At 52.7% G+C, this 22,227-nt stretch overlaps 7 protein-coding genes across 7 annotated transcripts; 4 read left to right on the top strand and 3 right to left on the bottom strand.

The window, feature by feature from the left end:
• Positions 1 to 1,217: 1,217 nt before the first annotated feature.
• SNOG_07103 (hypothetical protein) lies at positions 1,218 to 1,450 on the top strand (the record flags this gene model as incomplete). Its single annotated transcript, XM_001797404.1, has 2 exons — positions 1,218 to 1,274; positions 1,337 to 1,450. The coding sequence occupies 2 exons, from the start codon at positions 1,218 to 1,220 to the stop codon at positions 1,448 to 1,450; spliced, it is 171 nt and encodes a 56-aa protein (XP_001797456.1).
• Positions 1,451 to 4,014: 2,564 nt separating this feature from the next.
• SNOG_07102 (hypothetical protein) lies at positions 4,015 to 5,487 on the bottom strand (the record flags this gene model as incomplete). Its single annotated transcript, XM_001797403.1, has 2 exons — positions 4,015 to 4,352; positions 4,407 to 5,487. 2 exons carry the CDS (start codon positions 5,485 to 5,487, stop codon positions 4,207 to 4,209), a joined length of 1,227 nt encoding a protein of 408 aa, XP_001797455.1. The 3' UTR covers positions 4,015 to 4,206.
• A 1,205-nt stretch (positions 5,488 to 6,692) lies between these two features.
• Positions 6,693 to 7,934, top strand: SNOG_07101 (hypothetical protein; the record flags this gene model as incomplete). Its single annotated transcript, XM_001797402.1, has 2 exons — positions 6,693 to 7,030; positions 7,079 to 7,934. Exons 1-2 carry the CDS (start codon positions 6,741 to 6,743, stop codon positions 7,932 to 7,934), a joined length of 1,146 nt encoding a protein of 381 aa, XP_001797454.1. The 5' UTR covers positions 6,693 to 6,740.
• A 623-nt stretch (positions 7,935 to 8,557) lies between these two features.
• SNOG_07100 (hypothetical protein) lies at positions 8,558 to 9,349 on the bottom strand (the record flags this gene model as incomplete). The annotated part of the gene is made up of 4 exons (XM_001797401.1): positions 8,558 to 8,675; positions 8,737 to 8,863; positions 8,965 to 9,254; positions 9,306 to 9,349. 4 exons carry the CDS (start codon positions 9,347 to 9,349, stop codon positions 8,558 to 8,560), a joined length of 579 nt encoding a protein of 192 aa, XP_001797453.1.
• A 983-nt stretch (positions 9,350 to 10,332) lies between these two features.
• On the bottom strand, positions 10,333 to 11,251 carry SNOG_07099 (hypothetical protein; the record flags this gene model as incomplete). The annotated part of the gene is made up of 3 exons (XM_001797400.1): positions 10,333 to 10,941; positions 10,990 to 11,175; positions 11,201 to 11,251. 3 exons carry the CDS (start codon positions 11,249 to 11,251, stop codon positions 10,333 to 10,335), a joined length of 846 nt encoding a protein of 281 aa, XP_001797452.1.
• Positions 11,252 to 11,526: 275 nt separating this feature from the next.
• SNOG_07098 (hypothetical protein) lies at positions 11,527 to 14,309 on the top strand (the record flags this gene model as incomplete). Its single annotated transcript, XM_001797399.1, has 3 exons — positions 11,527 to 12,097; positions 12,147 to 12,735; positions 13,073 to 14,309. The coding sequence occupies 3 exons, from the start codon at positions 11,527 to 11,529 to the stop codon at positions 14,307 to 14,309; spliced, it is 2,397 nt and encodes a 798-aa protein (XP_001797451.1).
• Positions 14,310 to 19,425: 5,116 nt separating this feature from the next.
• On the top strand, positions 19,426 to 21,462 carry SNOG_07097 (hypothetical protein; the record flags this gene model as incomplete). Its single annotated transcript, XM_001797398.1, has 2 exons — positions 19,426 to 20,085; positions 20,161 to 21,462. 2 exons carry the CDS (start codon positions 19,426 to 19,428, stop codon positions 21,460 to 21,462), a joined length of 1,962 nt encoding a protein of 653 aa, XP_001797450.1.
• Between the last annotated feature and the right edge of the window lie 765 nt (positions 21,463 to 22,227).

Below are 22,227 nucleotides of genomic sequence, written 5' to 3'. Positions count from 1 at the left end.
TATTGAGGAGCCAGAGCTAACATTGCAATCTCCCGCGCCCTCTTTAGTCTCCATGGCATGTCTGTGAGCCGCGGATCGCCTCTCCTTCTTCCTCACGCGTTGCGCTAGGCCCGATCGAGCCTGTGTATGCCTCACATCGAGGACCCCCGATCACGCAAGCCTTGTCTTCCGAGCAGCCTGAAAGCTCCACCAAGTCACATTGTCGTTGGAAGCATCGCGTGTCAATCCAACTCGCAGCGACATGTCAAACGCGCATTTTGCTTAGCTTCATTCTCGACACCTGTCACATTCCGCTGCAAGCTGAGCAATCCCGCGTCGTCCAGGCCGACATGAATCGTTGGCTGTGCTTCGAGTCGTATGCGCTCGCCTCGCCCCCGAAACAGCTACGTAGCGTGTTTCGCATTGTCAATCACGCTCCTTCTGCAGCGGAAGCCAAGTTTTCTCGACCTCAGTGACGAGGCTTGCAGCCTTCTGCGCCCACAGGCGCATCCTCGAAGCAACCGCATTCCGTCCGTTCTGCCGCCGAGCATGACCTGGTCGACCACTGCATGAACCCTGGAGTTCGCATTAGAAAAGCCACTTGCAGCGCGCCATCCCACAGAAACCGCAAAGGCATGTTCGAGAAAGTCGGACAACCTGCCTGGCGATGCTGAGACTATTACCGCATGCATCAATATCACAACAAATCAAGACCAGCACAAGTGGTCTACCGTGGCTTGCATTCTATCTCCCCCACCTCTATATCACGTTTACATCATCCCATCGCGCTCATGGTGAATTCAAAGTTCATTCCCTGTTCCTCCACCTGTTCAGAACGGTGCAATACGGTGTAATAAGACAGCCTTCGGCCCATGCGATCTTGGCAGCGGACCCGCATTAGCCGCAAACTCTAATCCTTCAGACGCGATAGACTTCCGTATGTTCCACCTCGACGCTGCCGAAATTATTGTAAAAGCTGAGCCTACGAGGAATTCCCAAAGAAAAATGGTTTGCTTGCAAAGTGGGTCACAGGCCGAGGCTCGAGGCTGCATGCCACGTGCGTCGTGACTTCCGCTCCCGTCCAGGGATCCGGGGTCGAAACATCACCAGCCACTCCACTGCACGCGGATGTGTCTGCACAACAAGTCAACCTCCCGTATGGCCACCATTTCAATGCCTCCGAGATTTGAGCTTACCGCGCACGAGTGACTATAACTGAGGTGCTTGTAGTCCTCACGATGCCCGGCTACGACACCGCATACCGCTATCTCCGGAGCAACACGCAGGAGAGTGGGGTACGTACCTCGTTGCGGACATGTTCTTGTAACAGGTTCGATGTTGGCTGTGCCCTTGAAAGGCTAGCACAACGGTCATCGTCGACGAACATGTATTAGGCGAGGTGGGACACCTGTACATCATCTGTACTCCCACCGCCACTCATTGCGAGATCAGCTCCGCCATTCGCAGGTGATAGATGCTAGTGACTCACTCGGACCGCACTACCAAAGAGAAGTGCTTTTCAGAGAACGATAGACTTGAGATGCAAAGTTTACTCGTAGGAACTGCTTGAAGGGCCGATAAGTAAGTTATGAGTAGTGATATTCCCAGATAACCTACTGGCAGGTGTTTCGTTTTCGCAGACAGGCGAGCGCTGTAGTCTACAACATCGTAGACGGGCCATGGGCGTCGGACCTTAGCACTGCACGACCCCGGCTACAAATGTTTCAATCCCTCGGTGATCTACGAAACAATCACTTTACCCGGGCAATCAGCTCCACTTCCAACCGGTCTTCACGACGTCCAGATCACTCTACATTCTTGTCGCCCGTATCGTCTTGCTACCCATTAATGCGGGGTTTTCGAGTGATCAAGTTTCTGATTCCGCTGGCATACCTGGTTCTGGCAACGGTGCGGCAAACACATTTGAGACGGTAAAAGTCACCGAAATTCCTGCCTTGTCCCACTTCCCATAAACTTTATTTCCCATGCCTGAGTCAATGCAGCCCTCCGCTGTCAGATTGCGTCAATATCTGTGGAGCACTCTTACCTTTTCTGTAGGTGCTTGGTACCATAGGCGCCGGAGACTGCAAACCCTGATCACGGGAGCAAGTACTCAACTGGTCACCATAAGCGAACGCCAGCCATGGAATGCCCACAGGCCAGGAGAAACCATACCTACATCGTTTGTGGAGTCCGATGACATGCAGGAACAGTATTTAGTGATTAGAACATGCAGCGCCGCCCAACGCTAGCGCGGATCATAAAAGATCTGCTATAGTACATCGCGTCTACGTTTCAGCTTTCATGACAACTGCCGTGCCTTCGAGACTCATTCTGGCTAGGTCTGTTCCTGTCTCGACCGCACGATCCCGCCTACTAGTACACGTGTGCTTTACCTGAGATCTACTGTCAACGGCTGACAGTTGCGGCATATATCAATCTATGACAATACAGACTAGATTCCATCCTGGGCCTTGTTCATGCTTACATGGCCGACATCATGCCGATGAGAAAAAGCAAGTTTGTGTCTGAGGCCTCATAGCAAGGAATTTGGTGGTATACCACCAACCCATCTGTCTCCAACATCAATCGCGGCAATTAATACCTAATTTCTCTGACTCCCAGATTACTCCAAAAAGCAATCACATAACCACCACGTCTAATCAACACCCTATGCCTATCCCAGCTGCATTCCCTACTCACAACGTCCCACAGCCCAGCCCGGCCCCCTTCATCCCCGTCCCCTCGTATCCTTCGCGAGGGGCATTCGTAATTTCCTTGACTAACCACCTCTTTCCAGCACGCTCTGCATAAGCGTCAAACGCGCATTGTGTACATCATCTATCGACTCCCGCCTCACTTCAACTCGTGTCGCAGGCTCAGTGTCGTCTTGCACGCTTTTGAAAAATTCTGCATGTGCTATTCTCACTCTGGTAGTTGTAGTAGGGAGCGCCCGCGCTAGTCGATCAAACGACTCGGGGCACAGAACGACGCGGGCTGCGGAGACGGGTACGCTCCCACACAAGCTTTCATTGTGGGGGGGATATGGGGCCGCGACGTTTCTGGGCCTGTACCCATAGCGCCTTAAGGCAGGGGAGGTAAAGAGCGGTGTATACGATCTCTTTCTTATCCAGCTATCGTGATGTGATGGAGAGGGGTGTGGGATATGGAAGGAAGGAGTGTTTACTAGCTGTTTCGCGGTTGTGGTAAAGGGTGGTGGGTTACGAGTCAGACAAGACTTTGCTTCGATAATATCTGGGTTGGACTTTTGGAATGGATGACGAACGATCCTGGTTGGGTTGAGGTACTGAAAGTTAATCCATGGCGGTGTTTTTCTTTCATGGGACGTGACAGCTCGGCGTGATCAATGCAAGGGGTTTGGAACTGTGCATTTGCATGGTGTGAATGAGTTGAGAAGACGCTAAATCAAAACTCTGTACACCGGTCGAAAATTTTGTACTATAAGATCGAAGTCATTCGTGACAGAAATCCCTCCGTTTGGGTTCTATGGCTTGAACAGATACCGTGAACCGTTCCGAAACGGCTCAAAGCAGCGCAGTTTTCACCAGCTCTCCTATTTTCACGATCAGAGATTATTACGGAGTTAATAAGTCAGACCTTGCGCGCGCACTTTGGGAAAGCTTATACTCTTCATTCGATCTGACATTGTCCATACTGTTTCTTCATCCTATTTGATCAAATTGGTACTGGGACGATGTCGAATGAATTGTGCTAGCGTATATACATGAATACAGAAATATGTAGCTTGAGTAGAAAATGGCGCGAGTTGGGCATGCGCTGGTTTCTGGTTCGATACTTCGACGAAATAGTGACAGTGATCATACGTGAGTGTATTGCGAAGCAATCACCAATCTCCTGATTATGCGATCTCTCGACCAAAAACACTCGTGAAATTCATACACACGAGACTTGGTGAGATCGCTGGGGTGAGCCTTTCCAATCCTAGAAATGGGTAGGTTGGGGTCGCGCGTTTGGGATAGCAGTGATCAGAAAAAGCATGCAAGAAAGAGTTTTGGAATAAACGTGTATTAGCATCACTACTGTTGAACAGGAAAGTGTAGAAATACAAGCCAGTTCGGGAAGCCCATCGCGTGAGTAACGTGAAGATATGGCAAGTAGGGCACATCAAGAACAACCTCTCCCTCATCTACCACTTTCGTCTTGACACTTCCGGACGCGTACATTTTCACAATGCGAGCAAGCACCTCAGTACCCGGATTTCCCGGGCACAATCTCATAACATGGACCACTCTTCCCAAACATCTTCTGCAAATCATGAGTGATAACGTCCGGACGCTCGTACGCTGCGAAATGCCCCCCCTTATCATTCACACTCTCATGCACGACCGGACCTAAAAATGTAAATTAGCACAATCCTTACTCCAAGATAACGTATATAAACTTACCCAGCGTCTTGCCCCAAATCCTCGGCACGACCGTGATCTCCCTAGGGAAATGACTCAAGCCCAACTTAACCTTTCCAACCCACTCACTCGCCCTCTCGCGGCTCGGAACCACATCTGTCGGGTTGTGACTTGCCTCATAGTATATGCGAATATGCGCATTCGGTCCCGCAGTACTAAACCAATAAATACTAATCCACGTGAGAATCTCGTCCTCAGTCCACTCATATCCGTCAGTCCAATCGACCAATTTCTCGTAGATCCATGCGAGCAGGGCGACGGGGCTGTCGGCGAATGCGTAGGACAGAGTCTGGGGCTTTGTGGCCTGGAGTTGGCGGTATGCTTGGCCTTGCGTGGTGAACCATTCGCTGCGCTGCATGCCTTTCTGCTCGGCTTCGGTGTAAGGCGTAATGGCGTGTTGGAGTGCGATGGCCGGGTGGGAAGTAAATGACGGGGCGAGTGCGCGTACCATGTTAATGTGCGATGCAAGGACGTAGTCCGGATATAGGACACCCATGATGCGTGTGATGTAGAATCCCCAATCGCCGCCTTGCGTTACATACTTGTCATAGCCTAGATCTTGCATCAGGCGGTGACATGTTTCTGCGTACTGCGAGAGGGCGAAACCGGGCTTGAGGATTTTCTGGCTGAAGCCGAAGTTGGGGAGTGAAGGTGCTACGACGTTGAACGCAGGCTTGCCCTCTTTTTCGCCTGCTTCGAGGAGTGGGAGAATTTTGGTGACTTCTATGAATGAACCAGGCCACCCGTGGCAAAAGAGTAGAGGTATGGCATTTGGCTTTGAGCTCCTCTTGTGAACAAAGTGTATGTCGATATTTCCAAAGCCTTCGACCTTGACTGGTTTCCGGAAGTTAGGCAGCTCATTGAGCTTCGATTCTACTTTGCGCCAATCGAATCTATTTTCCCAATGGTTTGCTAGTCGCTTGACGTCAGACAGCGGCGAGCCGTAAGGCCATTGATCTGCGGTATCAAGCTCATCTGGATAATCGGTATCGGATAGTTTCCTTTTGAGCTTCTCAATCGAGGAGTCAGGCACGGAAATCGTGTATGGTTCAGGCGTTGCCATGTTGTGTTTAATGATTGTATTAGACTCAACCTGGTGTGGTTGTATGATATCGTTAGCCGAAGCGTAGATGAAGTCGTTGGAACGCTAGCCCAGGGAGCTGTTGAGGCTTTATTAGGGCTCCGATGCCCCTCACTCGCATTTGCATTTCAAAGCATGACACCCTCCCTACGCCATTCCTTGACATCATACGGCTATCCTGACCATGTTTCCAGCGGAAAACACCAAATTTTACCGTGCATGGACAATGCCGAATATATGTTGATGCTTATTCATCGCGTTGTGCCTGCAGCTAGGCTTCGGGAATGCAACTCTGAGTGGTAGGGCTGCTGTCAGCCAAGGCAACCTTCTGCGTCTGGACAAACGTATCCTCTGTCGGATACAGATTGATGAGATCTCGTGACTGCGCATCGAACATATTGCCGCAGATCTAGACGATAGGCCTGGACGTGCAGGTGGCATAGATCGATGCCGTAAGCGCTTGGCGCTCACGTATCGGGGTCGCCTTACCGGCAAGGAAGAAATGTCTGATATCAAACTTTGTGTACAAAGTACACAAACACGTCCTCTGTGAATCAGGGGCACAAACACGACAGGCTATCACGAGCTATTATTGTCATGAATTGTGTTGCACCGCCACGGACGCGAGCACCGCCAGGTCATATCGTTAAGAAGATTAAGGTGAGCTGCAAAATGCATGCGGTCTGTCCGCCTTCACATACCTGAGGCATCGCATCGCTGCAACGAGAGGTTTCATGGTGTTTTCGCAAGGAGACCCCCTCGTCCAAATGCGGCCAGCCAAAAATAGCCGCGCACGGGCTCTCGTGAATTCGGGGGATGTGCCCGTACCTGGCTGCACCTCACGAAGATCAGCACACTCATCAGGCAGACTCTTGATGTCGCGAAGTCTAGGCTAATTCGATTATGCTCAGTGTCCGACGGATATGTGTCATTCTGACCATGTCAACCAGGCCCCGAGAACGACAGACAGACTGCATTCAGGTGTCACCTCATTCATGCCGTCTTACCCTATGGCGCCTACCAAAGGGGTTAGACCTTGTACTGTTTCGGCCCAGGAACCATGCATCTGGGCCCGTAGCATCCGCGTGCAATCCATGGATACGAGCGGGCTTTCTTTCCAATAGTCTTTATAACCATGGTGGTCGTGACCACAGGGCTGAGGGTGGCAGCCATTCCTGGCCGAGTCACTCCTTTCACCCACTTCTTCTTCTTTATCGTAATACATCTCCCCCACAATGCAACTCATCTATTTCTTGGTCGTGCCCTTGGTTAGCGCGAGAGTGATTGGGACGACGCAACAGATTCCGATTCCTGGGCACGTCGCGGAGGATGTCGTGAAACACATTGCGCAAGAGGAGTCCGCACTGGCAATTGGAGTCCATTTCACAACTTCTTACGCGGTTGCTGCGGCGCGTTATAAAAATGGAACTACGCGGACTTTGGTCAAGGTCGCGGCTGATGCGGATTACATCGATCTTCTATCGCGGTGGTCACAAGGGCAGCATGATCTCAAGAATCAAGACTGGTACGCACTCGGTGGTGCGAACATGGACTTGGCTAACAATGTGTCAAGTCATGTTCAATCTCGCCATTCAAGTGTTCCTAAGGAGGTTTCGCGGCGCTATCGTTGTACCATGCGCTCTCTGCAACGCAGTTCACGCCGAATGCTTGGCCTTCCAGCAAGTCGCGATGCAGCCATACTATCTGATTTCATGAGCAGAGTGCGCTCAGATCTTCAGGCAGAAATACTTGCACCAGTTACAAGCATTGCACCAGCTTTTCCACGACTCTCACATTCCCAGAAAGAAGATGTCCGGGAAGCTCTGTCCTATGCTGGCCTCACATCTTCACGACTCCGTACAAGTCACGCCGGCACCATTATATACCAAGATGCGAATGCAGCGTACGCGGGCCTTGGACACGGCCTGTGCGAAAGTCAGTCGTCTCGCTCAGACTGCCAGTCTCCAGCAAATGACCAATCAGTCCTCTACTTTAACTTCGATAACTCTTCGTTCAGTATCGGAGCGATGACATTGAAGAGCGCATTCCAAGAACAAAGAACATACGTCTATGGATCGGACACAACGCTGGGATGGTGGGATCTGCCAGTCTACGAAATCCCGAGAGCAAAGTACTGGGCGCGAATTCACGAGATGATCCTTAACGTCCTCGCACCGATGTCCCTACCACCGAACCGGATTGTTCTGTTAGGCGAACACGGCGCAGATGAGGAGTTCAAAGAAGTCGTAAAAGCCGCGACTTGGGAAAAGTTCGACTTCGATGTTGAGCTGATGCTACAAACGGTTAAGAAGGAGGATGTTGGTTCGTTAGCAGCCAGAGGCGCTGCAGAGTTGGGATGGCGAGACGAGGAATTCAATAGAGAGAGTGTTTCTCGGAGGAGAGATGCAGAGGAAGCGAATGAGCTATAAAACGAACTGTAACGAATAATGTATTAGGTACTCATCACTTGATAGAAGCACAAGGGTATTAGTAATCATAATTTATACATAATCATCTTCCATGTGCATCACGATTGCCAGCCGTCATACGTGACTTTTGCGTTGCTGTATCGTAGAAGGAGGAGTTCTCGAAGGTAATCCTTACAGTGTTTCTCCTTGCAAGTTGCAGGACTGTCCAGCGGCAGTGCCATGTCGGAATCTACCTCGAACTTTCAAGACTTCGCTTTTACAACATAATTACTATCGATTTTCGCGAACGCACTTTGGTCATATGAACTCCAGAGTTGGAACACAGAAGACTGTGCTCTGGTAGCTTTATTACCTCAGAGCAACAGCTCTACATGCCCTATCACGTAACAACTGCGCGTCGCTATCTTCATGAAGCGCACGTTATCATACCCCGAATCCTTTCCTGCCTGTAACTCTCCACCAACGCGACAAAGTCATATGGCTTGTGTCAATCCCTTTCCACCAGCAAAAGGCAAAGCTGACAACCCACGTAGTAGACAAAATAATTCCAAGACCCACGAGGTTCGAGTTTTTCCAAGACCAAGCTTCCTTGCTCTGCATACTGGCGTCAATTGTCCGCGTACTCAAAGCTTGTTACTGAGTCTTACATTCTGGATACCGCCCTCAAGATCTGAGGACTGTCGAACAGCTTTGACTGCCTTGATTTCGAGCGAGAAGTCGCCTTCTTGACCGCCAAAGAAGCTATAGTGTCGCAATGTTAGCTAAACATGCTGCGGCAAAAGTATGAACAGGACAAGCATACCTTCTGCTCATGATACTAAACCTCCTGACATTCTTCAAGTCCAGTTTTCCCGCATCTTTCTTCTCTTTGCCACGATACGTTGGCTTGAGCGAACTCCACGGGATGTACAATCCCTCCGCTCCCGCTTCTGTGAAGTCATACCTGTGAATCAATACATCAGCACATACCCCCAAGCCAAACCATACAGTTCAAAACAAAAAGAAATTACTCACTCCCAACTAATCGTACTCTGCTCCCGCCCATCCTCCATCAACGGCAGAATCTCATCCTTAATCACAAACGTATACTTCTTCCCATCCGCCTTGCCCAAATCGAGATGCACACCCGAGTACGACGACAAGTCCCACGGCTTGTCGTCCAGCGTAGTGCGCTGGGAAGCGAATCCTGCGCCACCGAGCGTCTTGATGTCCAAGTTTCCATGGAATCGCGCAACAGCAGACGAACAGTCCAGATATGACTGGGATGCGCCGCCGCGCACGCGGTCGTCGGACGCTGTCCAATCTGATGCGTTCCAGCCTCTATAAGATGGTTAGGACATGGGGAAGAGGTAGGAGAGGTTGGAGTCTGACTTTGAGCCGCCGAACAGGACGAGGATTCTGTGAGATTTTTCCATGGTTGCTGGGATCAATGAGGTTTTGGGTTGGAAGAGTTGGCGGGCAATGGTGGTGGAAGACGTCTCAATCGGGCAATGACCTCACCAGGCTAGTGAATTGGTCTGTGCGGATTTTCCTCCGCATCACTCCGCAAGTCCTCTACACGATTCCCAGGCCGAGGGAAAATACGTAGGATGGATTTCCGCGACCCGAGCCACGTTGGTGAATCCGATGAAGCAATTCTTGAGCAGCCGTATCGGCCGTTCTACAGTCTCTTTGGCGGGAAGCCGATTCTCGTGAAGCAGTATGGCTATAAATCACTCCACACTGTCCAGTCGCACTAACGTGATGCTAGACACAACGAGTACGATCGCGAAGTCTTTCGAGAACGTCCATTTCTTGGAGTGCTCTTGTTTGATAACGTGTCGTCCGATGCGCGAGATCATGCTGCGAACGAGCGGAGTACGTCGACAATGGAGCATTAGTTTCAAGGTAGCGAGCTGACGGCGTCGTAGCTTTTCTCTCATGGCTGAAGTTGAGCGTGTATATGGCTATTGTTTCCGTCGCGATTGTCTTGTCTTTTCATCTCAAGTCCAAACCGTCGAGCTTAGGTATAGATCCACTTGACCATATTCTACTTAGCACTGCTAACACCTTGAAGAGAAACGCATTGCACTGCCGCTCGGGATTGTGTTCTGGGTCCTATCGCTACTATGCCTGGCGTCTGGGCTGGCAAACTATATCCAAACGGTCACAAAATACAGCAAGAGAGAAGCTATGGTACAGACGGGGTGGAAGACGCAGGTTGTATTCACAGTAGTGTCGACGTCGATTGTGGCAGCTTGTGTGCTTTTTCTTTCTACTAATGCGCAGAGACGATAGGCATTGTCATCGTTACTTCATCTGAAAGATCACCCCACGAGTTCGCCCTGTGTCGATGTCGCACTCTGCATATCCATCAATCGTGTGTCCTTCAACTCGTTCCGTGCCGCATCTCAAGTCCTTATTCTGCCTCGAGGACAGCCCAGGTCTGATCGTCCACGGTGGTGTAGATGAGACCACCAGCCAACAAGTCGTCTCCAGCCCTGGCTACATCTGCCGTGTCCATGCCGAGTTGTGCCGAAATAGCATGTTGGTGAATGCCCTCGTTCGACTGCTCCGTTGATCTCAGGTAGTTGAACACCTTCCTCGCAGCCGGAGTCAGAGTGCGCAGGTCATAGCCACCATAATCACCGCCTCCAGTCCCCTGTTGTCCACCTCCGTTGGTGACGGCAGCAGCACCAGTGCCCGTGTTTGCACCACCAGGAGGTCCTCGGGTGAAGAACAGATGTACTGATGTGGCTTCAAGCAGATGGTAAGAGACTTCGTTCATGTCCTCGACCGGCCGAATGATTTGCGCACCGACAGATCTCCGATCGTTAAAGCTCTTCAGCTTGCCCCATGCTCTACAATATGCGCCCTCGACGAGCTTCGCCTTTGTAGGGTTGGTCTGGTCAACCGTGTCTGAGTCAACCCATTGCTTGACTTCAATGCTGCCGGTTCCGTCGTCCAGCCTGTAGGTGGTGTTCGTTGTTTGTGTTGAGATGTTCCGTATTTGACCGACGAAGGTAAGCTACATTTGCAATTAGCATGCGTCGTGGTAGGCTGTAGAATGGCGTACTTGTGAAACCGGTGAACCGTCAATCTTGAACGTGTCGTTGCTGCCAGCCTCGAGCTGAGCATCCAGCAACTGTTTGATAGTCACGGGACGCAGCGAATCCTGGGTGTGTTCGCGCCTGCCTCCTGGGCTTTGCTGGCTGCCATCTCCGGGAATGAAGCCTCCCCCACCGGCGCCGCCGCCTGCACCATACGACGTGTATGAGGTCTCGTACCCGTTGTAGTCTAAGCCAAATCAGCATGTATGTATCAATGAAGAGGCACATCAGGAGTGCATACTCATGCTGTTGTGTTGTTGTGTTGTTGCGTTGTTGTGAGATGTGACGATGTGTGCCCCGGGTGTTTGGTGAGGGCAAAACGCGTCGACGCGCCTGCGAAATCGCGGGGCACGTGAACAGGATGCCCATTAAGCCCACCTGGACCTAGCGCTCGGACCCATAATAATTTCTCGAACTCTTCACCGCGGCAGAGGATGCTCGCAGACGTCACGCCCGGCCAAGACACGCACGCTGCGTCCGAATCTTCCCACCCACCGACCGACATGGCTCCTCGCGCGAGCTCCCCAGCGCTGTCCGAGAACGAATTTGACATCTTCGACGCACTGGCTGGCGGCGATGAGGCGGCGCAACCGATGCGAGTGACAGCAGATCTCGGAATAGACTTGGAATTTGGCAGCGACGATGGGTCAGACGACGAGGCGTTTATCGCTGCAAAACAGGCAGCTGCGAACCGCAAGAACGCAAACGCACCAGGAAAATCTGGCAAGAAGGGCGGAGGCTTCCAAGCCATGGGCCTGAATGTAGCGCTGCTCAAGGCCATTGCACAAAAAGGCTTTAAGATACCGACGCCTATCCAGCGAAAAGCAGTACCGCTCATCTTGCAAGGCGACGACGTGGTTGGTATGGCGAGAACAGGATCTGGCAAGACGGCCGCATTCGTCATTCCCATGATCGAAAGGCTCAAAACGCACTCGGCCAAGGTTGGCGCGCGTGGTGTCATCATGTCGCCGTCTCGCGAACTTGCTCTGCAGACCTTGAAAGTCGTCAAGGAGTTCGGTCGAGGCACAGATCTCAGGACCATCCTTTTGGTCGGTGGTGACAGTCTAGAAGAACGTATGTATGCCCATTCAGGTGGTAGGGCGAAAGGCTCACCGACGCGCAGAATTCAACTCTATGACTACGAATCCGGACATCATCATCGCAACACCCGGCCGCTTCCTTCACTTGAAGGTCGAAATGGGCCTCGACTTGTCCTCGGTGCAATACATCGTATTTGACGAGGCTGATCGTCTTTTCGAGATGGGATTTGCGGCACAGCTTGCAGAAATTCTCTACGCTTTGCCGACGTCAAGGCAAACGCTGTTGTTCAGTGCAACCCTTCCAAAATCACTTGTCGAATTTGCGCGTGCTGGTCTACAGGAGCCGAAGCTCATCCGTCTGGACGCTGAAAGCAAGATTTCCCCAGATCTCAAGAGTGCCTATTTTACCATCAAGTCGGGCGACCGTGATGGAGCACTGATCCACCTTTTAGAGAATGTCATCAAGATGCCAGTTGGACAGACCGAGGTGTGGAAACAGGCCAAAGAAGAGGCCGACAATCTGAGCAAAGGCAAGAAGCGCAAGCGTGGTAGTGGAAACCCCAAGGATGCGCCAGTTGAAGAGTCTACAATCATCTTCGCAGCCACCAAGCATCGAGTGGAGTACCTCAGCACTCTTCTCAAGGCAGCAGGCTACCCGGTCTCTTACGGTAAGCTCGCTGCATAAAGCCCATGCCTTCAATCGCTGACTGCTACAGTATATGGAAATCTCGATCAGACTGCGCGCCAGGAACAAGTCAAAGACTTTCGTGCGGGCCTGACGCGTATCCTCGTGGTCACCGATGTTGCTGCCCGTGGATATCGACATGCCACACATAAACCACGTCATCAATTACGACTTCCCTTCTCAACCAAAAATCTTTGTTCATCGAGTGGGGAGGACGGCCCGCGCTGGGCGGAAGGGTTGGGCATACAGCCTGTGCAGACATGTAGATCTGCCATATCTCATCGACTTACAAATGTTCCTTGGCAAACCCCTAGTGGTTGGTAGGTCGAGCACCGAGCCCAACTACGCAGAAGACTTTGTGGTTGGCAGCCTGGCCCCGTACCAATTGGAGCCATCTGTCGAATTAGTAAACAAACAGCTCACAGACGACGAAGATTTAGTAAATCTGCTGAACGTAGCGGAGAAAGGCGAGCGCCAATACCAGCGGACACGAAATCAAGCCAGTAATCAGAGCGTCCATCGCGCCAAAGATTTGGCTTCGGATTCCAAGTTTGCTGAGACACATATGCTGTTCAACGATGAGATGCATGATGCTTTGCGGGCAAAAGAGGATATGCTGGAGAGAATTCAAGGATTCAGACCTGCTGAGACTGTCTTTGAGATTGGCAAGCGTGGCACCAACAGCGAGGCTGCTGAGATCATGCGCAAAAGACGGGTTGCTGTTGAACGACAAAAGACGAAGCAAGCATTCAACAAAGCGAATGATGAGTCATCTGGCCTCACCCGACCAACTGCAGATGCATTACCCGATGATGAACTAGATTCGGAAGATGATCAACAAGCTGCAGTTGGCGACTACGAATCAGAATCCGACGAGCTCGAGGTGACCGTGTCACAACCCGAGTCGAAGAAGTCTGGAAAGGATGTTTGGCGCTCAGACGAGTTCTTCATGTCGTACTTGCCCAAAGAGAACTTTGCAGAAGAGAAGGCATATGGAGTACAAGGTGGAGATGCTGGTAACTCAAACTTCGTATCGGCGGCAAGATCGGCAGAGATGTCGCTAGTCAACGATGAGATTCAAGGCTTTGCCGACGCCAGTAAGCCTCGTATGCGATGGGATAAGAAATCCAAGAAGTACGTCTCTCGCGCCAACGACGAGGATGGCTCCAAGGGTGCCAAAATGATACGAGGCGAGAGCGGACAGAAAATCGCTGCCAGTTTCCGAAGTGGCCGCTTCGATGATTGGCGAAAAGCCAACAAGGTCAAGATGCAGCGTGTTGGCGAGATGGAGGCGCCGAATCGCTCCACGCAGTTCAATAGTGGTGGGCCACGCTACAAGCACAAGGCGGAGAAGGCGCCCAAGCAGGCTGACCGGTACCGCGACGACTATCACGTGCAGAAGCAGAGGGTGCAGGAAGCCAAGGAGAAGCGCATCGGCCATTTCAAGGATGGGGGCGCCAAGAACGAGCTCAAAGATGTGGATACGGTGCGGAAGGAACGCAGGGTGCAGGAGAAGCGCAAGGAGAAGAACGCCAGGCCGTCCAAGAAGCGAAAGTTTTAAGTGCATCAATCGATACCCGACCTGAACCCAAGAAGAGCCAATACACTGTTCTGTGCCTGTGTCGTGTAACCTTTCCGACTTGCAATGTTTAGGGTCGAGTTTCCAAAACCGTGAAAATTGTCATTCTTGACAAACGAACAAACTATGCGGCGCAGCTAAAACTAGCGGGGCACGTCAGGCCAGATTGGTATTCGCCTTGCCGCTTAGATGCAAACACAGATGTCACCACTCATTGCTGTGCCACATGGCTGCTGAAGCGCCAAACTTTGTTGAAGAAGGGGGTTGGTGGAAACCGGCAATAAACAAACCCTCCACTGTTATGGACGCGCAGTATTGAATCAATATTGGGCTGCACTCGATGCAAATCAAAGTTCAATACATGTTGGAGGACAACAGCGAGGGCGACAACTCTTTTTGAACTATTGACAAACAAGTTTTAGGGGCACAATTAGCTAGTTGAAATAAAGATTGACAGGCTGCAGGTACGGGCAACTCGCAGCGTGCTGGGCCAGCTGAGTCCTGAAATAGAGTTCTCGCGTCTGCTGTCGACGAGCGATAGAGTTGACACTGACAGGCGACCGCGTATTGACCGAGCGATAGATCTTACACGGCTTGAAAGCGTATACCGGGCTAGGTTAGAGGCAGCTCTGGACGTGCATGGTGCAGGCACGTCATCCTGTAAGGAGATTTATGATGGCGGACAAGTGTTCCGCGATACCTGAATTGGCGTGGTCAGCGTATATCGAGCGAGCCCCTGCCTAGTGGCAGCCACAGCAAGACACCAATACTGTCATCCTTCGTGCTCCTTCACATGTACGCTTACCCGAGACACACACGACGCCGACCTTCTCGAAGACGCCACAGCAATATTCCGTGCGACCTGGCCTTGGGAAACTTCCCGAGGGTTACAGGCGTGCCGCTCCATCTTACCACATTGCAGCCAACGCGTGGTGAGCTGCCGTGTCACGTATTGCAGGTCACCAATAGTTGCAACGGCTTTTTGATAACGCCAATAAGCCGCTCCTTGATCGCAATTTCTCTACGACATGCGAGACCTATGGTCGCACTCCAATGAAGATCACCGGCCTCGCAGGCGCTCAACGGCGCGGGATATCTTTCCACGGCGGCGACGCGCAGCCGAGCATCGCATCTCGGTAAATGGCTGACCACCTTGGAGACGGAAATTTTTCGCTCCGTCATGGGTTGTGGGCCTGATCCATGAACCCAGGTCGCTCCATCAAGCGCATCTCGACAAGGTTCGCGTGTGACGTTCTACTACGAGATCCTGCCGGCAGCCTGAGCCCAGTGTGAGCCGCATGGCTGTCGTGCAACCCTCTCAGATGCACGCGGCAGCAGTCAGCCATATGATATGTGGGCATGGAGTGCGCATCTACTGTACGCACACACACACGCACTCTGCGAGGACTCCAACCTTGGGCCGCCAGCCTGTTCGGCCCGCACCCACTCGCAAATCGAGAATGGGCCCGGGACAGGCTCGCATGCAACCATCCCAGCAGAAATGAGATGACCAGGATTTCTGAGCATCGTAGCCCCTGCTCGCCGCCTTCTTTTGGCACAACAACGTGTCCAGAAGCCCAGGCACGCGGTTCGTAGATCCCCGCGGGCTGAATCCGTGACCCTGTTCCCACCCCTGCGAGCTGACTCGGCGACTTGACATCACGAAGGCAGGCTGCTCGCGAGTCGCGATACAGGGCCGCTGTGGCCGCCCACAGGTTCGCACATGAGAGGCGTGGGTGGTGTAACATTGGAAGACCCTCGACGCCGGCTCCGGAGTGGCACAACACAAAAGCATAGTACAGTGTACCGACCCTCAATGTCTGAAAAACTGGGAGCTTGCACGAACCGTAACGAGAGATGAAGGTAATCTACAGGTGGTATACCACCGTCTGTTGTCGTCGACGCCTCTTGATGCCAATTTTGAACGCATCGCAGCTCGGCTAATTGCCTGGTCAAGCAAGGCCGGGGCGTTAGTTGTTGGATCTATATGTATATTTTCCGCGCACCGGGGTCCTCTCTCACATGCCCGAATACGATATCGTGGCTCAAGAGCGCATACAGCTCGCTCGAATGTTCCTTAAACAAGTTCAGTCGGCGCTGGACCTCGGAGTGCTAGACCCGCACCGTGTGTGAAGAAGAAACGCTCCCGCATGACTGGATCTGGCTCCCTGCGTTTGCAAATCTCGCTACTTGCCGCCGAGACGACAGTTGTGTTACGCCAGCCGGGCATGCAATCCACAACGTGCGTGACAAAGTGCAACAGTAGCTGATCGTGTTGTATTGAGGGCCAGTAGACACATTCCAAATTGCTCATGACGGAGCGTATACGAACGCTTTACAACTGTCAATTGTGGAAGAAGCTATTCTTATCCTGCCCAATCTATCTCTGCCCCAGGCCCCAGCAGTGGTATCGATCTTCACGGACGGTCGGGACAGGCTGCCGCTATTCCGCTCTCAGTCACCCATCCGTAATGGGTCCGGCATGAATGGTGGACTTTACGCATCGTGTCCCTTCATTTTGCACAGCATCACATATCGTCGCGCCTGCCTGTCATCCTTCGTCGCACTTTCCTCATGCGACGGCGCACCCTTGGCTAGCAAAATAGCTGGCTATTGGGACACTAAGAGCTTCTACCACTGCCGAAGACAGCGAGCTCGTCGCCCAACTCCGCCTCGATACCCTTCTTCACTGCAAGCTGCGTTGGCTGTCGATTGAGTTTCGAGGGTCTGCTTGCTTTTTCAATCACGCATGCATTGCGCGTGCAATATGCGTGTCACCGCAAGACCCAGTGTTCGGCCCCGCAACGTCAATGCGACGCCCAATGCATCTCTAAGCAAATTGGTGGTAATGCTCGGACACTTTCGCGGGCGATCGTCGACGGCGCCAGGTTCGATCGATATCACCCACCGGAGTATTTTGTTTGGCTATCCCAATGCATCACACCCCACACCTGTATTGGACGTCTTATAACTTTGGCTTGTTTCGACGACAGTACTATGACTACCTCTGCGTTGAAGATTGGACGCCACCATTAGTGCATGATCGTGGGCGATTGGAACACAGCACATCCAGGTGAGGCCTTTTTGCAGCTATTGCAGGATCCACTGAACTGCAGCGAGTCCGTCGTTTGACCCTTCCTGCACGAGGTTCTGGGCATGCCCCAGCACTGTGCGGCATCATGCTAGCTAGATGAAGCTTGAGCGAGTTTTCTGGAACTGCACGGCATCCTGTCTCCTACAGCTAGCGGCAATCTTTTCGCTACCCGCCGGTTCTGCAGCTGCCAGGTCCTGTTCCCGCATGGCTTTAGACGCTTCAGTGCTCTGGCGCCGTGCGATTCAGCTTCCGTGGGTACACACGTCCCGAAGCGCAGGCGACAAAGCAATGCACGCAAGCGGCCATAGCCACATATACTTCCGGCAGCTTTACATTTCGCTCTATTAGTCTATGAACTCTATAAGCGACTGGAGTTAATGAGATCCGAGCCTAGAGTGACTACGAACAAGCGCTGCTAGCACTTCTGAGCACAAGGCGTCGCGATCACAGGCTACATTCGCAAGGCGGCGTCGATCAGCGTAGCAACTGCACTCATTGTACATTGCAACAGGAGTTAAAGTTTGCGGATGGCGGGTATGTCGTCGGGAGAGCAGTGCCGCTGGAATCGCTCCATCGAAAATCTGAAAGAGGCTTCTCAGCAGCGGATCAGAGAGGTCGATAACAGAGCCTCAGTTGTGATGGGCGGTCGGTGCTGCGCAGTGATGGAGACGTTGGTTGGCCTGTTCTGCCCGGACACTTGACTGACAGACACAAGCGTGGCCATAGTGGACCAAGGTTGCGGGCCTGTCAGTGGCAGCCACAAGTCGCAGTATTGACCACATCGCTGCTGGTGCAAACGCCTGGATGTTGGACGATCCGTCAAACAGAGAACAATGTCAGTGTCTGACTGACCGCTGTCTGGCTGAGCTTCATGCGTTCACCCTCTGTAGGCTCAAACAACGGTCGCGGGACATCAGCGCAGCCGCTCACAGCCGCTGGCATTCGAGGGCTGGCGGCTTATGCTGTGGCTCGACTCGGACCGCTATGTTTGCATAGGCGGCTGCAAAACAGTGGTGCAATAGCGCACGCAGAAGCCCAAGCCATCGCTAGCAAGCCCTGGTCGAAAGACGGTTCGGAAAGCAGGGGGCAAGCCGGCGTGACAGGGCCCCCAAGCAGCGCCAACCCGCTGTGTCCATGCACACTCCACGCCCTGGTAGCCGTGCGTACTTTTCCGCGGGTGCATCGACCGTCTGGGAGTGCGACCTAGCATATGTCGAAGAACCATCAGCCGAACGAGACCAGCATGTCTTCGTCCCCGAAGCGCATGCATTCCCTGCTCCCGTAGCCCGGAACTCATCGTGGCCCCCGTCGCATGGATGTGGTCCGTCATCTGCGCTCGTGTACATGGGTTCAGTAAAGATCTGAGAGCAGAATCTCCATAGCCGATTTCTGGTTATTACGAGGGTTTCTCCGCCGACTGGGCAATTTTCTGCTTTGCCCTTTTGCGTCGTGTGCTGCTCATTGGTCCTACCACACTGAACTCCATCACCACACCCGCCGCCGCCCTCGCCTTATTACTTGTAGCTCTAGCCGTGGCCTCCCCGTCAACCTTGGCCGGCCTGATCCGTTCTTCGACATTCGCTGACCGGAGGACTTGTGAGCAAGACAATCGTGCTACAGTGAGCAATATCAAAAAAGGTATTGGACAAACTCCTTTTTCTCAGCGCGCCCCACCCAGCATCATATCCTGCTCCGGTCCGTTTCCTTCTCTTCTTCCTGTTCGGCGCAAAGCGCAAATATTGGTAACAGTGTTTGTCCTATTGTATCCTTGACTAGGATCTGAATGCCGAACTCTTCCTCGTCATCATTCGGCTACTTCATCGCTGCCCCGTTAGCTCACCACTAGTGGCTGTCCACTACGTTCACATACGGGTCTAACATTCTTACTCAGTGGCTTCTCCTGCTTGTTGCACCAAAGCGCATACCATCCAGCAGCGCGTCTGTTTGGACATATCACTGTGCAATCAGACATTACGCTGTCGCTGCTGACGCGGTGGTCAAACTATGCAGAGTCTGGTTCTTCCTCGCCCGACCTCGTTCCTACCCACGCCGCTCGGGCAACACTCAGAGCCCGAGGACAGTCTGGCGAAGCTTCGTACGAAATTCAGTCCTGGCAGGCCTGAACAGCAGAGCTATCCATCTCCTCCCATGTCAGAACCTCATTCACCGAGTCGTCGATCAGCACAGACATCGGATCCCTCACGTTATTCGTACCATGGACCAGCAAGCGCAGCTCAGAGAACCGAAGCAAATCTGCCCCTACCACCACCTTCATCCACTCTGTTTGATCCTCGATCAGGACTGCCAGCTCAGGGTGTCTCCCAACAACGGCAGGTCTACCCCAACGAGCTGCAACCAAGAGGACAATCGCTGCACTATGCGCATGGACGAGGTGTCCAGCACTCGCAATACGGCAACGCACACGTCCCGCAGAGCTATGGGTCCTCCTACTCATATTCCGGTGTCCAATCCTACGGCGGAGGCCACCATGCAGGGCCAATGGCGCAGCAAGCGACGATAATTCCACCACCGCCCCTGAGAGCCACCAAGCCAGCAAGACGAACAAAGGCCCATGTGGCGTCTGCGTGCGTCAATTGCAAGAAAGCACATCTCAGCTGCGACGTGCAACGCCCGTGCGGCCGATGCGTTGCTTCTGGAAAACAGGTGAGTCCGATACACTCGAAGAGCATGCTCCGAAACACGCCATGTAGGCATGAAACAGACTAACGCCACTGGCAGGATACATGCAAAGATGTACAGCACAAGAAGAGAGGAAGACCACGCCTTCGAGACGATAGAGACTTTTCGAGACCGGAAGAGGGAAGACCGCCGAACCAGATCTTGGGCGCCGTGTCTGCATCAGGGCCAGAACCGTATTTCACACCGTACTCAGGACTACATCCGCAACGAGCGCTAGACCCACCTCAGTTTTCTGGAAGATCAGGGGAAGAGCACGTTCCGAACGTCTCGCAACACACTCCGGTGTCCAATGGGGGCCTGCCGGTTGCTGCTTCGCCGTATGCTGCGGGACCGAATCTAGCGTACCAAGCTCTGCCAGTGGCCTTCCTCAATCTGGACTTGGTCATACAAAAGTCGAATGAAGCGTTCCAAGAGCTAGTAAACTTCCTGGGGGACCTGCGCGGTAAGCATCTTGGGGAGCTTCTCGAAACACGGCAAAACGAAAGCTTGCAGCGTCTCCGCAATGAGCTGCAAGAAGAGCGGGATCAACGCGAACCGACATACATGGCTCCTATCACCCCAGTCGGCCAGGATCCGTGGCGTCCAGTTATGGAGTCTCTGGTGGACCGTGATGTCGATCACGTCAGTCAAGGCTCTGCAGACAGGCCGATGTATTTGAGTTTCCGGACAGCAAGTGGCCAGCCCCAATCTCTCCAGGTCCAGATCCGACTGGCAAAGACGTCGTTGTACTTTGTAACTCTGGTCGTGCGATCACCACTAAGGCCATCTGGTCCTTCTCTCCAGACCAAACAGCTCGGCCCGCCGACCCCAATCCACGCATCACAGACAATGTCTGCGCCAACGACAGGACCCGTACGAGACTTGACGACGCACCAAGCTCGTCCCCCATCGTCCACGGGTTCAGCACCGAGCTCGCCGTACTTTAACTTTTCGTCCGTCCGCACATCTCTGCCCGCATTCAGTCCCAGCTCTTACGGCAGCAGCCCATCGTACAGGTACTCGCCGACCACAGGCGGCGCCGTAGATTCAAGTTACTTCCCTCCCCCAGCGCAACTCGGAACTGGTGCATATCCCTCGCCGTACGCGCGTAACCCGTCCATCACATCGGAACCCTTGCGGCAATTGAACCGCCCTGCTAACCTCGAGGGTCTGCATTTACCCCCGATTCGCACGGGTCCTGCGCCCCTGGGGTCGCCGCTGCATCTCGAGCATCCGGGCGCGACAGAACGCGAACTCGTGCGACGTCGCGCCTCGTCTCCGCGTGCTGACCAACGGCAGCCTGAAACGCCGCCAGAGGCGGGCAAACGTCGGCGCTTGAACATTCAAGAGGTGTTGGAGTAGTAAGCAAGAGGTGTCGCAGATATATAAGCAAAAACTAGCGAGGATGGAAAGCCGGAGGATGAGAGGATGCGATGGCCCTCGAGGTTCCGGTCGTTGGCTTATGTATGAGTGGTGGTTGTTTGGGATACCGTCGCTTGGGTGTCATAGTTTTTGTGTTTCTGAAACATGGGATTACGAGACGCATGGGCGTGGTATGTTGGCATTACCTTGTTGTAACGTCACACCACAACGGCGACGTGCGGTGCAACCATTTGTGCTGCTCTCCGAGTGTCGTCATTTGCAATCCCACAGGTCTTGTCGTTCGCTTTTCTGTCTCCCTCGGCATTATAAGATACCACAGCGTTGTTTTCGCTTCTCTTCTCTTTCTCTTCTTGGGCGCTTCGGCGTGGCATTCGTTCCAAGCATCGTTTCCTGGTTTGATCAAGCAAGCTCAAGGCAAAGAAAAGTCCTGGTTATTATACCCCAAACAGCATCCATCAGATTATTCTTATTCTTTTTCAGTCCGTATTATCAAAGTTTATGCCTTTTTTCCCCCGCCGCCAGCCTATCATCTGTGCGGGATATCCGTGCGTAGTAAGACATTATTGTTTCAGAATTTTTCGATAGCGAGCGAGCGGGAGCGGTCCGAGGGTTGGTTCGCTCGCGATGGAGTCCGCATTTGGATGCATGGCAAATGCGGACCTATCTACAAACGTATATGCATACCTCTTACTGTGTTGGAACATGTAGAGTTGATGTGAGCAGTATGTATTAGAGATCTCGATC

The sequence above is a fragment of the Parastagonospora nodorum genome (assembly GCF_000146915.1).
Source record: "Parastagonospora nodorum SN15 chromosome Unknown scaffold_10, whole genome shotgun sequence".
Classification (NCBI taxonomy): domain Eukaryota; kingdom Fungi; phylum Ascomycota; class Dothideomycetes; order Pleosporales; family Phaeosphaeriaceae; genus Parastagonospora; species Parastagonospora nodorum.
Note: the sequence above shows the minus strand (reverse complement) of the source record. Positions and strands in the feature narration are given on the sequence as shown.